The sequence below is a fragment of the Nannospalax galili genome, unplaced genomic scaffold (assembly GCF_000622305.1).
Source record: "Nannospalax galili isolate Female #2095 unplaced genomic scaffold, S.galili_v1.0 scaffold415, whole genome shotgun sequence".
In the NCBI taxonomy this organism is placed as follows: domain Eukaryota; kingdom Metazoa; phylum Chordata; class Mammalia; order Rodentia; family Spalacidae; genus Nannospalax; species Nannospalax galili.
Genome location: NW_008337494.1, coordinates 2,927,193 through 2,942,593, shown reverse-complemented (window position 1 = coordinate 2,942,593; position 15,401 = coordinate 2,927,193). Strand labels below are relative to the sequence as shown.

Below are 15,401 nucleotides of genomic sequence, written 5' to 3'. Positions count from 1 at the left end.
GAGGAAAAAAAAAAAAAAAAAAAAACTTCTAATGTCTCTGGATCCAAATGTGTTTTCCTAAAAAGTTATTGGGGGCTTTCTTACACGTTACAGTGTTTCTCCCACAGGTTTCTTCAGGAGAAGCATTACCAAAAATGCCGTGTACAAGTGTAAAAATGGGGGCAACTGTGTGATGGATATGTACATGCGACGAAAGTGTCAAGAGTGCCGACTGAGGAAGTGCAAAGAGATGGGAATGTTGGCTGAATGTATGTATACAGGTATCCGCTCCAAGCAATTAAATTCCATTAAAATCTCTTACACAGGCAGATGCCAAGTAATTCCTATCGCAAGGATGATGCTCCACATACTAAACAAGGAATTGCTAAGCCATCTCCGCTCCATGAAAACGGCAACAGACCCCTGGAATTGTTCAAACTGCCAGCTAAGGAGCCTCTTACTTGACCGAAAGAAATGACTAGCTCTTTTATTTTTCTTTATCGCAAAGAATTTATACATTGAGTGAAGTGGCATCAACATGTGATTACAATAACATGGATTAATGAGCTATGTAGAATTCTGAAAGTTCTCTAAATTTAATATACTTATTTATTGCTTAATGGGCATAAAAAGCTATACATGTAGAAAAAAATAAGAATGCCTTAAAAAGTACAACTGCCTCTTTGTTGTCTAAATAGAGTTTTAAACCAAGTCATTTTATTAAGAATTCATCTTCTCTTAGTGCAGCTTTGAACCAATTTGTACAGGTTTACACAGGAAATTAACTACCCTGAGTTTTAATATAAATTTGCCCTTCAATCTGATAAAGGAACACTGTATTAACTGAACAGTCATCCTCATCAGAAATTAGAATGCGTGTTCGTATATAACATAATTAATTTTCCATTCTGCAAATTCTACAGACTATTCAGATTCTGAGATATGCCCTGTTCCTCCTCAAAACACAAATAGACAAACTAATGTCACCAAGGGGATGACAACATTCAGGGAGGGAATGCCACATGAAAGAAAAGCCCGAGGAAGGTGACTCCACTTCTATTGTTCCCAAACTGTACGGGAGACTGGGATGCACCCAGAGAGACAAAGCGTGCAGGAGTGGAAAAATAGGTCTGTGTAAATAATCTCGCTCTGGCTGGATGAAAGTTTATACTGGCTGATCGTAATCTCATTTCGGCATACGTGAAATAAAAGCCTGAGTGAGGGTTGCTGCTGAAATCTAACCTTGCGATGGAAATACTTTGACACTGCGTGGTTCATGTTGCTCATTACTTAAATATGAACTTGTTCCATCTCAGCTCCGAGGATATTTTGCATGTGCGCCCCCACCCCAAAGTTCATACTACCATTTATTAGCATAAAAATCTTTCTGTCATAAATAGAGCTCTTTTATGAGTCCATAAAATAGGTTATCTGAACAAAGAACTTCCTGGAACTTTGTTTTGTTAACACAGAGAGAAGAATGAAGAAGCCCAATAAATATGGAAGGTTGTTCTGCACTTTTTAAAGCTCTGAGTATAAATCAATGATGGCAGTACATGGCCATTCAAAAAAAAAAAAAGTCAGTTCCTTGTGTTAGTCAGGTTTCTATCACTATTTTAAAGTACCTGGGATAACTGTTCAGAGAAAAAGGTCCTTGGGGCCAGTGAGGTGGCTCAATGGGTAAGAGAGCTTGCGGCCAAGCCTAATAATAGCCTGGGTTTGATCCTCAGTTCCCACATGGTAGGAGTCAATCAACTCTTTCTTACAAGTTATCCTCTGACCTCTACAGGTGCTCTCTCTCTCTCTCTCTCTCTCTCTCTCTCTCTCTCTCACACACACACGCACACACACACACACACACACACCACAAAAATAGTGTTTTTTTTTAAAGGTCTCTTTTGACTCATACTTTTGGAAGTTCCATGATCGGTTCCCATTGTGTTTAAGCCTCTGGTGGAGGTCCTGCAGGGCAGTGGTTGGGAGTTAATGACAGAGCAAACAGCCAGTTTAATGGCCAAGAAGTCAAAGGTTCCTACAGTCTTCTCTGAGGGTACACCCGCAATGGCCTAAGGATCTTCCACAAGGTTCCACCATGTCCCAGTAGCCCCACACTGGGGGCCACACCTTTAACACAGGGGCCAAGTACTTGAACTTCTATATTTTAAAAAAAAGCTTACATAGTAGTAAAGATTAGCAGGGTTTAAATTTTTTTTCCCTGAAACATGTTAACATTTGTTTTACTCAACCAGTTTAATGTGAAATTGAATATACTTTTTGTCCAACGGCATGCAAATGGGTGAAAATAGTAATGTTATATTTTAAAATACCAATTTTCCTCGTCTCCTAGACAAGGAATAGGGAGCAAGTCATGCACCATCCTACTGACTAAACACCTCGTGTTTTGAATAATGCTTTAGTACGACCAATTATTTTATATCAAGCTTGTTTTTAACAAATGATCTAATCTCATTTACACAGTACTCTGAGGTAGACATTATTCATATTTTACAAATGAAGAAACTGAAACTCAGAAAGGTTAAACGTCTCATTCAAGGTCAAGTCTTAAAGATTTGCCTTCTTTTTTAAAACATTGGAAGGACTAGAATTAATTCTGCACCAAACTGACTTATCTTCTGAGCTGACCACACAGTGTGTCATGACCATGAACCTAGCAATACTTTCTGTGCTTATTTTCTTTCAGGCTTGCTGACTGAAATTCAATGCAAATCCAAACGACTGAGAAAAAATGTGAAACAGCCTGCAGATCACACCACAAATGAAGAAAGTGAAGGACGTGACTTGCGACAAGTGACCTCCACTACCAAGCCATGCAGGGTAACAACACACAATGATGCCACCAAAGCCATGGGGGAATTGTACTGCTGGGAGCCTGGGGATCTGCCTGGGACACTGTCAGATTAGAGCCAGGGCCACTGTGGGATTTCCATCTCAATTGTGCATGAAATGGATTCCTTCTTTTCTTTTGAATCAAGAGGGAAAGAGATGCTGTGTTGTGAGAATTCAAATAATAGCAGTGTCTAAGGTAAAAAGTGGTTTTTCTTCTCTCTCTAGTTTCATTCATTCAACTGCTATCATTTCCAAGTGGCTACCAATGGGGCAGATTTGGTCTTCTGGGTGTGGAGTTTTCCAACTGAGGGTGTTTTGTTTTGTTTTGTTTTTCCTTCTGGCAAGGCAAAAAATTTTCCTTCTGCAGAAGAGTGCCAAGCTGCTCTGAATCCAGCAAGCACACTTTGTTAAGATGGTCTCTCCCTTTCATGCCTAACTCAGAATCAAGCTTACCTGTCTCTCATTAGTTGAGATTTAGCCACACAACCTAAACCCAATTAACTAATTTAAAGGGGAAGGGGACATTCTAGTCAGAATCTTTTGATGCAAAAGCACAACTCTCACAACAATGGGAATAAGAGATAGTTTATTCTGGAGCCAAATATGAGTAACCACACCCTGGGAATACATATTCAGGTGTTCCATGTTCCAACGTAGAAGCAGTTTCATGAAATTTTTATGGTAGCAGAGCAAAGAAAAATCATAAATCAAAATACTTTCAAATGCATTGGTGGAAACATTAGGTAGTTACAGTAAAAGAGAAATCTCAGCTACGCCTCATATACTATCTGATGACATCAAAAGTTGGTGGAAGCTGATGGTCTGCCAAGTTAATACATTCCAAAAGGGTTTTATCTGTTAGTCACAAAATGTTAAGTTAGAAACAGAGGTGGACAAAGAATGGCTACTCAGGGGTCTAAAGATAGCCCAAGATAAATTGTAATTAGGCTTAGGAACTGCAATATTCCAAATTCTTCACAATCACAGAAGTTCTTAATAGTTGATCAGCCTTTGCATAAAGCTTCAGTTTTTGAGAACTTTAGTTTACAGTTCTCCTGTTGGCCAAGCATCACATTTTATGCAGGAGTAGGGGGCACATATTTATTCTCATGTTGCTTGGAAACACTTCCTAGGATCTGATGTAGATGAGGCTGAGTAGCAGGCAGGAAGAGTAGTCTTTAGGAGAGATGAAAGCCAATATGGAAGAAATTCCTGGATCATATCAAAACTATTAGCCATCATGATCTGGGTCTGACTTGACTGTTTTTGTTTATCTGTTTTTTTTTTTGTTTTGTTTTGTTTTTGAGGCATGGTCTCCTTGTAACCCCTGCTGGCCTGAAACTCACTATGTAGAACAGACTGGCCTCTATCTCACAGAGATCCACCTGCCTCTGCCTCCTGAGTGCTGGGATTAAAGGTGCAGGCCATCACATCTAGCTTGACTTGAGTTTTAATGATCTTTCTTTCCTCCTGTTCTTGAGAAGTAAGAGTCCATCTTGGGAGGTCTGGACTCAGCAGGTGCTGGGGATTGATCCTTACCAATGAGTGAAATAGGGTTTGCATTTATCTGTGAACTAACAGAGAAAACTTGCCCTTCCTACTGAGTCAGAAAAATCTTTTAAGAAACCCGTTGACCAATTAAGGGCAAAGTAAAGGCACAGTATCTGGAATGGTCAGACAAATGATAACTCACAAGACATCTGGAAGAATTTTAATTTGCCATTAGCTGAAAATCCAATAAGCCATGTGGTCCAACCTTTTCCAATATTTATTTGACAAAAAGAACTTCATCCACTTTTAGTTTTTCAAATATATTGTGTTGTATTGATTTCAGGAAAACTAATTTTACAGAAAAAGGTTATTTTGCCATAGTGCTTTGTCAGTCATGCTTTGGTATAAGAAAACAAAAAGTTGACAGGGTGATTCACATTTCTCATGAGACTATTAAGAGGGAAAGAGATGTTAGGGATCTGTACGGAGCACACTATGACTCTTTGGGGTTCAGTGAACTCTTTGTAGCATGTTAGATATATAGGCTTTGAAGCTTTGGCCACGTGGTCTCTGTCACAACCATGTAACTGCCATTTTAGTGCCACAGCAGCACAGACAATATATCAATGAAGGAGTGCATGTTCCAATAAAACTTTAATTATAAAACCAGGTGGATTCAGTCCACAGGCCACAGTTTTTCACCCTTGAATGTAGATAGATATACTTAGATTCTCCACTTAATATACAGGAAACTTTCCTTTTTGCAATTGAACCTTTAACTTCCACTGACCTTCAATATAAAGGGGCTGAATGACCTTTGTATCCACACTGTTTATTCCCATGAAAGGAAATACACAAAAGGGATATTTTCTAAATAGGAAAATGAACAACTTGAAACAACTTTAGTGAAATACGACGCTTCTGTGCCAGGCTCTAGGAAAAGCAGTTTTATACTCTGTGAGAGCTCACAGTGCTTGTTGTACTTAAGATTTAAAAGAATACTTTGCTGCTAGTTCACTCCAGATACATGTACACAGGACTATGTCTACAACCACCCTCCCTAACACCTTTTATTTTCTTGCCAGTGTAGGAGAAAACTGAACTCACCCCAGAGCAGCAGCATCTGCTACATTATATCATGGATTCGTATAAAAAACAGAGGATGCCTCCAGAAATAACAAATAAAATGGTATGTATACTATCCAAAAATCTACTTCTTTAAAGTTGGAATGTTCTGGAGCTTTTACTACCTTGAAGATGGAATTTACATATGAATGTGTTACTTGAGATCATTATAGCTGAGAATTCAAGTTATATATTCAAACTTTTATCGGTATTAAGCAATCAAAGTCTCGTATCTATTTTGTAAATAGTAATTGCTTTCCAAAGATCTGAGAAATATGAGCTGAGGTTTAAGATTTCATTATCTACATCTGGTTTTGTTTTCTTTAATGAGTTTATATTGTGTTGTCCTTTCATTTGTTTTGTTTTTCTTTTTTTCCTTAAAATTTAGTTAAAAGAAGAATTCAATGCAGAAGAAAATTTTCTCATTTTAACAGAAATGGCTACCAGTCATGTACAGATTCTTGTGGAATTCACAAAAAAACTGCCAGGTATTTTTTAATAATGAAAGTTAACATTCATCAAGTGTGTACAATATGTTATGATTATTAATCATTTTATGTGCAGTGTTTTGTTCAATTCTCAAAATACTCTTGTGTAATGGGATCTGTCATCACTACTTCTAATGCAAGTGTTTTTACATTAGCTGTTTCTCTATTACACTGTACAATTCCCCTATGACATTGAGAGATGCAGGTCTACTCACTATAAAATTAGAATCCTATCTGACTCAATGTTTCCAACTGCTGTAGACATGAAAATTTAGAGACCGAAAGCATACTTAAAATCAATCATAATTCTTCCTTGGGCTGGGGATGTAGCTCAGTTGGTAGAGTCCCTGCCTCACTTACATGAAGCCCTGAGTTGAATCCCCAGCACCACGTAACCTGGGCCTGGTGGCACAAGCTTGTAAATCTTAACACTTGGAAGGTAGAGATAGGAGGAACAGAAGTTCAAGGTCCTCCTTGGCTACATAACAAGTTCAAGACCAGCCTAACATACATAAAACCCTACCTTTAAAACAATCTTCTAAATCAATAGGTCAAAATTGAGACTTTGCAAAGATGTCATGTATCCACTTACTCGGGTATCAGTCATTGATACCCCATACCAAATACCTAGCTATTACCTTCAAAGACAGTAAAAATTCAATAAGCAGTGGTTGGTACCCCATGCCAAGTGCATAGCTATACCTTTCAAAGACAGTAAACATTATTATGATAAAACACAGACACAGACACACAGATGTGTACACACATACACACACATATGCAGACATAGACACACACAGACACACACATACACAGAACTGTTTGAACAGAGCAGAATTGTGTTTGAGAAAGACTGAGAATCTTCAGAAAGGATTATCTCTGAGTTAGACTTTAACAAAAGTTTCTAATTGACATAGGGAAGAGATGTTCCAAGTTAAAAGATCTGCTTATGAAAAAGTAATGAGGCATGAACAAGAGTAGGAATGTTAGAGATGGGAGAAGAGGGCTGGAAGATGCCTCAGTCAAACAAGCATTAGGACCCAAGCTTCACTCTCCAGCACCCATGTAAAAACCTGGGCATGGTGGTACTCTCCTGGAATCCCAGCACTGGGGAGGCAGAGACAGAAGAATTCCTGGGGCTTGCTGGCCAGCCAGTCTAGCTGAATTGGTGAGCTCCAGGTTTTATGAGAGACCCTGACTCAAAACACCTAAAATTGACTTCTGGTCATACACCTGTACACACAAATGCATACAAACGTGCGCATATCCCCCTCCCCCACACACAAACAAAAGATGGGAGAGAAAATTCAGTGAAGCTGTAGACTAGTGTCTTTAGTGGGCTTTCTGATTAGACATTAAAGCAAGCTAGTATTAGGTGCTGAGGGCCCAAGGAAGTTGATCCTTGTCCCCTGGGTGGTAAAGAGCTTTGGGGATAATGATAAAAATTTGCTATAGACAGATGGATTTATTAGGTTTGTACATGATGGAGTCGAGTGGATAGGGACAAGAGGTAAGGAAGAGTAGTTAGAATGCTACTGCTCAAGTTCAGAAAAGAGGCCTTGAAATAAAGCAACAGCAGTAGGTGAGAGAAAAGAAAAGGTAACGACATTGAAAACCAATGGGGTGATGAGCAATTGCATGTGTGAGGTGAAGGAAAGAGACAGATCATCATGTGATAAGCACATACATTTATCCAGTAAGAAACCGGATTGCAGGGATCTCATTTCCCAGCCTAAAATTCCTTCTGGTCTATTATCACCACTATCTAAGAAGCTAAGTGGAAGCTGGAGAGATGGCCCAGAGGCTAAGAACACTGATTTTTGCAGAGGACCTGAGTTGGGTTCCCAGTACCCAGATGGTGGCTAACAACCATCTGTAACTCCAGTTCCAGGGAATCTGACACCCTCTTCTGGCTTCCACAGGCATTGTACAACATGGATGTACTTACATATATGTAGGCAAAACACTTATACACATTAAAAAATTAGAAAGAAAAAGCTAAGTGGTTTAAATTGTTTCAGAGTTTTAAAAAATACTAAGTTCAAGGCCAACCTGGGCTACCTAACAAAACTCGTCTCAAGAATTTTTAGTACATTACAATCTCATAGCTTAAAAGAAGGCAATAAATATCTAGGATAACAAAATAGCACTGAAATGCCAAATTACAGAAGACATCTTCTGACACAGGATCTTAATTAGACATGCTAATTTGCCTTCTTTTGCCAGCATTATTAAATATGTCACAGATAGACATTAGCCCATATAAAACTCATAAAGTGTGGGGAGAAAGTTCTCACTATCATTGAGACTTTAATATTCTCTTGTTTCTTTATTAACAATGAAAGAGAAGCTTAATTTGGTATATGCTAATTAATGCGAAGCCAATCTTGATCAAAAAACAAGATTACACAAGCACAAAAACTGTGGGGTAAGAAATGAAAAAGGGGGGCTGAAGAGATGCTCAGCCGTTAAGAGCACTGGCTGCTCTTGCAGAGGACCTGGTTCACTTCCCAGCACCCACCTGGAAACTAACAACCATCTGTAACTCTAGTTCTAAGGGGACCTGACGCCCTCTTCTGGGATCTATGGGCATTGCATGACATGGGAGCACATATACATACAAGCAAAACATGCATACACATTAAAAAATAAAGTGAAAAGAAATAATAAAGAAATTTAAAAGGTGGAGGAATATGACATTTTTGATTATCTGTGGAAAAAATATTTTTCAGTTCAAACGGTCAGTTGGTTTTGATATGTGAGATAACTGGTGACAATAATCTTGTAAGTCATAGCTATCTGAAAGCATTGGCAGCATCTTAACATTACATCATTCCCAGTGCCTTACCTCATTCCCGAAGAAGAGGAAAATTATTGTATATTCAATAAATAAAACACAGGGGAAGGTTTAAAGATAGATTAGGAAATAAAAGACAAAGAACTTTGAAAAACATTTTTCCCAAATAGCAATTATTGAAATGGCATAACAAATATCAGTAATAGTAAAATGGCAATTCTAATGGGGTATTTTGTGAAAAGGCTTTCATTTAGTACTCTGAGCCTGTCCTCTGCCAGGCACTGCCAGGGTGAGGAGAAGGCATGGTTATGCCTGCAGAGGAGCCCTCTGATTCGTCTTCCTTTGAGGCAGGGTCTCATGTAGCCCAGGCTAGCCTCAAACTTACTGTGTAATGGAAGTTGACCTTGAACTTCGGGTCCCCCCTCCTTCGACCTCCCGAGTACTGGGATTATAGGCATGCAGCACCACGTCCAGTTTATGTTGTGCTGGAGACTGAAGCCAAGGCTTCATGCATACCCGACAAGTACTCTATTAACTGAGCTACATCCCCAGCTCAGATAGTGACTTTTAATTCCTAGCATTGCTGTCTCCTCTGAATTCCCATTGCTGTGTAATGCTTTTAAGCCATTTAGACCCTGTTGTCATTATTTGTCTCTGTTAATGTGTGTGTGCATGCCAGCATGCACACAGATTTGTCTATTGTTTCCCATTCATTCATTCATTCATTCATTCAGATACCCAACAAATACTTTTGGGGTACCTTTGTGTGTCAGTCATTGGAGGTATAAAAGTGAGCAAAATAGCCTCTGCCCCCAGAAGTTTATACTGCAATATAAGCAGCAGACAATAAGTAAGCAAATGAATCCATTATATAATGGCAAGTGGTGGCAAATGATAGTGAGAGCTCAGGACACTGGTTCACAGATAGCCCTGTAGCAGACTTCTGATGGCAGTGAGGGAGCAGGCGTGGAGCTATCTGGGAAGAACGTTCAACCCTGCAATGACAACAGGACATTCACCTCTCCTGCGGAACCAGAGCTCAGAGTAGGAGGAGCACCGAGGAACGGTCAGGCAGAGAGAAGAGGGGAGTGACGTCAGAGGGCTTCTGGAGACCATACTGTGTTAGTCTGGATAAGGACTTTATGTTTTCTAGATGACGTTTTAGACTTTCAAGTTGGCAGTTATTTCCCATTTTAATCTGTTTTCCCCTACCTCTTGCATGAGGCTCAGGAAAGATGCCTGAAGATGCTGCTAATGGATTTTGGGGTGGTGGTGGAGGGTGTTACTCATGCTTTAAAGTCTTACTAAAGACTCATAAGTCAGCCAAATATTCTGGATACTCGAAGATTTTTGTTTTTCTGGCTGTGGATGATTTTGTTCTTCAGAATTGACCCTACAGACCAGAACAATGACTCTACCAGCTTCTAACATCCAGATTCTGAGCGCTGCTTCATCTAGTCAGTCTGTCTCTGCTGTTATATATGTACTTGATACCTTTTTGTTTGTTTGTTTTCTAGTTTTGAGACTGGGTTGCACTATGCAGCTCTGGCTGGCCCGGAACTTAGTACACAGACCAGGCTGGCCTCAGGCTTAGAGATCTGCCTGCCTCTACCTCCTGAGTGCTGGGGTTAAAGGCATGTGCCACCACACCCAGCCTGTCTTTTTATTTTTTAAACTGCATTTCTTTCTTTCTCTTTTTAATTTAATAACCACATGACAAAAAGAAACATTTCATTATAGTTTTAACAGACTCAGTAACAATTTCCAGAGCAAGGATACATCTCTTTCAAAAGTGGCTATAAATTTTTAGGTTCACAGTTGAATTAATACAGTTATACAATATCAAACTCAGTATATACCCTGTAAAGCATAAAATTGAATGGGTTTTTAAACTTTAAAGAAGATCTCCATAAGGTGATAAACATTACCATTGCAATCTACCTGATTTTATATCCATACTCAGGTGCCAAGTATCCAAGTGTAACCAACTGTGACTAGTAATAATCAGATACATAGAGATTAAAGACACGTGCAAACATAACATCTAAACATTAGTAGCATTAAAAATGTAGGAAACAGCATCTTTAAAAATGACAAAAAACTGCATTTCTTTAGTAAAAACTACTCAATGAAGATAAAGTCACCTGCTATTAGGCGTTACGAAAGATACTCAGTGGACTCAAATTGAATATGCATTGTAAAACAATTACAAAATCACTTTATGGAAATATTTTATCAGTGTTGATGATGATGATGATAAAAATCTTAAAATATATTTACAATATTATACATATATACAATGTGAAATATTGTTAGACAAACAATTCCTTGATATGAACTTATCATCTTTACTTAGGATTTCAGACTTTGGACCATGAAGATCAGATTGCTTTGCTGAAAGGGTCTGCAGTTGAAGCCATGTTCCTTCGTTCAGCTGAGCTTTTCAATAGGAAACTTCCAGCTGGACATACAGACCTATTGGAAGAAAGAATTCGAAAGAGTGGTAAGTGATTTGGTTAATGGAAAAAGAGTATGTTTCTGCAAACACTGGTACCATGAAGACAGATGCTAGTCTACCAGGTCATATGACATGGCCATTGTGCCTAGTGTGAGAATGACTTTAAAAGGTATGTGTTACATAGATGGGACTTCTGGAGTCTAGGCTCAAAAATCCTTATTATGGTAATAGCAAAATACTCAACATATTTTCTTCTCTGAACTAAGATGAACGGTCAGAAAAAGACAGTTGAAAGATTAAAATTCTCATCTGAGGGGCTGGAGAAATAGCTCAGCATGCACACTGATGGTCATTCTTTTCCTTTGGAAGAGTTAGAGGGAGGGAAATCAGTCTGAATGGTAAAAATCAAAAAAAGAAAAAAAAACTAAGAGGAGCTGGAGAGATGGTTCTGCAACTAAGAACATCTGCTATTCTTCCAGAGGACCCGGGTTCAATTCTCAGCATCCACCACCTACATGGTGTCCAACAACTGTCTGTAACTCCAGTTCCAGGGGATCCAACACCCTCTTCTGGCCTCTCCATGGCATTGCATGCACACGGTGCACTTACACACATGCAGGCAAAACACTCATATACATAAAATAAAAATAATAAAATGTTAAAATAAAATAAAGAAACAATTATAATCAGTATTCATATATCATATGCCAGGTTCCAGACATTGTTCTAAATACTTTACATATGATTTCATCAAAGCCTAATTAAAATTTTATGAAATAATATCATTCCATTTTACAGATGAAGAAACTGAGACAGAGAAGCTTAGTCAGTTTTCCAGAGGCAGACAGGAAGTTTGATTTCAGAAGAAGCCTTGTGTCTCCTTTTTCCCCAATGATTGGAATTGAACCTAGGACCATGTATGTGATGGTCTTCCATGGAGCTACATCCCCAGCCAGAGGCCATATGTCTTCATCTCTATGCTATACTACCCCTCAAGAGGCAAAATGGGATCAAAATACAAAAAATTTCAGTTTAGCCTCTTTAACTGTTACAGTGTTACCTATGACAGAGAGTGTCAAGAGACATTGGGGTGAATTTCCAGGAATTCTGTGCAATTTGTCTTGGGAGAGCCTTAAAATACAATGTTTTTATTTTATCATGAGATTTTGTGTATGGGTTGCGGAAGGGGGTGAATAAAATGACTCCTAATATTTTATTCTGTGGTTGACTAGAACAAGTTTAAAGACTTCTGAAACCAATATTTTAGAAGAGAGTGGGAGGAAAGTGTTCAGGCAATTATATGTTTGTAATTTACATAAAATAAGCTAAAATAAAAGTTCATTTTTAAAATTCTGCCTTCCCGAGCCAGGCATGGTGGGCAGGCCTTTAATTCCTGCAGGTGTAGGCAGGTGGATCTCTATGAGTTCAAAGCCAGTCTGGTCTAACTAGGGAGTTCTAGGCCATCCAGGGATACATAGTGCGATTCAGCCAAAAACAAAAAACCAGACTATGTTCTTATAGTCATCATGTTTTCTCCTCTTAATTAAAAAATGGAAAGTTATTCTAAAAACCATTGCTTGTATTATAAGAAACCTTGAAGCATAATTAGCACCATCGATAAGAGTTTAACAATGCACACTTGTAAAAGATGCACTGGTCTCATATAGCCAGAAATCTATTAGTTTAATGGGTATTTAACAGCAAAGTGCTATGGCAGTACTGAAGAAATAAATCAAGTGTGCAGCAAAAAATGGAAAGTTATTCTAAAAACCATTGCTTGTATTATAAGAAACCTTGAAGCATAATTAGCACCATCGATAAGAGTTTAACAATGCACACTTGTAAAAGATGCACTGGTCTCATATAGCCAGAAATCTATTAGTTTAATGGGTATTTAACAGCAAAGTGCTATGGCAGTACTGAAGAAATAAATCAAGTGTGCAGCTTCCCTTATGAAACCTAAAGTCTAGTAGAAAGAAATGAATCCTATAAAGCTCTAATTAAATATGGAAAAGAGCTGAGGGATGACCTCTAGTCTAGAAAGGATTTGTAGCATTTGAGCTGGGCCTTAAACAAGACTTAATCTGGATGCTCAGGGTTCAATTGCGAGAGAAAAGGACTAGTAAGTGTGAAGAAATAGGGCCAGAAAGCTTGGGGTGTGTACACAAAAAGACAGAGAGGTTGAGATGCTGGGTTTAGGCTTATAAAAAAGGGAACATGGTGCCGGAGGTAGAACCAGATGGGTAGGGACCTGGAATGTTGGAGTAATGATGTTATTTTCTAAGTATTGGGGAGATGTCAAATGTTTCTAAGCAGAAAAGGTCAAACATCAAAATCAAGATTTACAAGACTCTCAGGATAAGCCAGGGTGGAAGCCAGTCAGAAGACAAGAAGTTTCATGGGGCTGGAGAGATTGCTCAGTGGTTAAGAACATTGGTTGTTCTTGCAGAAGACCCAGGTTAGAATCCCAGCACCCACATGGCAGCTAACAACTGTCCGTAACTCCAGTTCTAGGGGATGTGACAGCTTCTTCTGTCCTCCACAGGCATTGCATGACACAGGTGCACTTACCTACATGCAGGCAATACATGCATATGCATGAAATAAAAATAATAAATAAAATATTTTTTAAAAAAAAGAAGACAAGAGGTTTCAAGGATATGACCCTTGGTGCCAGGGGAAAAAAGGAAAAGAGAAAGGATCTGAGGATTTATTGCCTTAGCTTTTCACCCTTTGAAAGACATTGCTTTGTCAAGAAATATGGATACTAGTTCTTAATTCTTAAATATGGATTATGGCCCAGAACGTGTAAGCAACAAAAACCTGCTAGATAAATGTCAGGTGATAGATTTTATTTCTCACCTGCTCTGGGCCTTGTTTTAAGATCTGATTATGTGTGTACATGCGTGCGTGCGTGCGTGTGTGTGTGTGTGTGTGTGTGTGTCCTGACATATGCTGTTTGGAGTAGGTGCTTAAGAAAAATCTTTAGAATTGATGAAAGGGTGAACGAATGAGTGGAAGTCTGTCTCATTTATCCATTTTCTGTTCAGATGATTCTTTCTGAGTATCAGAGCTCCTGGTTTCCTAGACTGAACACTAACAGGAATTTTTTTCCCAAACCTTACCTGTAGTGACTTGACTAGTCTGACCGATAAATGATAGATACGCGTTTCACATCTGTATTAGTCAGGGTTCTCCAAAGAAACAGAACCAGTAGAATGAATATGTATAGAGATTTATCAGCTTAGCTCACAGGATAGAGTCCGAGTAGTCCAACAATGGCTGCACCACACTGGAGAGGCTGAGAATCTGTAGTCGCTCAGTCCACAAGGCTGGATGTCTCAGCAGTCCCAATCTGGTGCTGGAGGTCTGACAAATTCCAAAATATCAGCTAGTCTTCGGTCTACAGCAGCAAGACAAACCCACCAGCGAGAGAGAAGGCAAGCAGTAAAAAAGCCCCGCCTTCTCCCCTGCCTTGGTCTTTTATACCGGCTGCCATCAGAAGGTAACGCCCACATTTAGGGTGTGTCTTCCGGCTTTAGATGATCCAGTCAAGAAGATCTCTTTCATTTCAGTTAATCTCAGATCCAATCAAGTTGACACCAAGGATTAGCCATCACAACATCTGAGTTTAAGCCAAGGATAAAGGCAGTTGTGTCCCCTGTTCCGAGTTGTTTAAAGTTGATTCAGATGACAGACACTGAAAAGAGAGGTGGGCTTTCTGTCATAGGAATTAAAATGGTTTGATGAGAAGAGTTCTGAAGGGACGTTACTCAGCAACTATTTTCTCTCTCTCTTCCCTCCCCCGCTCCCTCCCTCCCCCCCTTTCCCCCCCTCCTCCAGAAACAGTACCACCAACTGGGGACCAAGTGTTCAAAAAACAAGCCTGTTGAGGATTTTGTGGGGTTTTTAATGCTTTTATTTATTTGATTTGATACAGGTCTCAAGTATCCCAGACTGGCCTCAAACTAGTTTTGTAACCCAAGATCACCTTAAGCTTCTGATCCTCCTGCCCCTACCTCCTTAGTACTGAGATTATAGGTGGGTGCCACCATCCCCTGTTTACATGGTACTGGGGCTTGAACCCCGGGCTTTGTGCCTTCTAGGAAAGTACTCTACCAACTAAGCTACATCACTAGTCCCTATTGAAGCTATTTTGCATCAAAACCATAGTACTGTTAGTGAAAACTGGGACTTATTCCTTGGTATGTTCATT

The 15,401-nt window shown here is 39.2% G+C and overlaps 1 protein-coding gene across 10 annotated transcripts in view; it reads left to right on the top strand.

Annotated features, from left to right (window-relative positions):
- Nr1h4 (nuclear receptor subfamily 1 group H member 4) overlaps positions 1-15,401 on the top strand; it is an 83,149-nt gene that overhangs the window by 55,140 nt on the left and 12,608 nt on the right. For 4 of the 10 annotated variants that reach the window (XM_029563340.1, XM_029563342.1, XM_008832631.2 and 1 more), the window contains 5 exons: positions 108-260; positions 2,681-2,814; positions 5,408-5,506; positions 5,831-5,930; positions 11,084-11,230. In XM_029563340.1, the coding sequence (XP_029419200.1) occupies positions 108-260; positions 2,681-2,814; positions 5,408-5,506; positions 5,831-5,930; positions 11,084-11,230 (633 nt within the window). The remainder of the gene's footprint in view (positions 1-107; positions 261-2,680; positions 2,815-5,407; positions 5,507-5,830; positions 5,931-11,083; positions 11,231-15,401) is intronic. The other 6 variants (XM_029563343.1, XM_029563344.1, XM_008832632.2 and 3 more) reach the window with 2 other exon arrangements.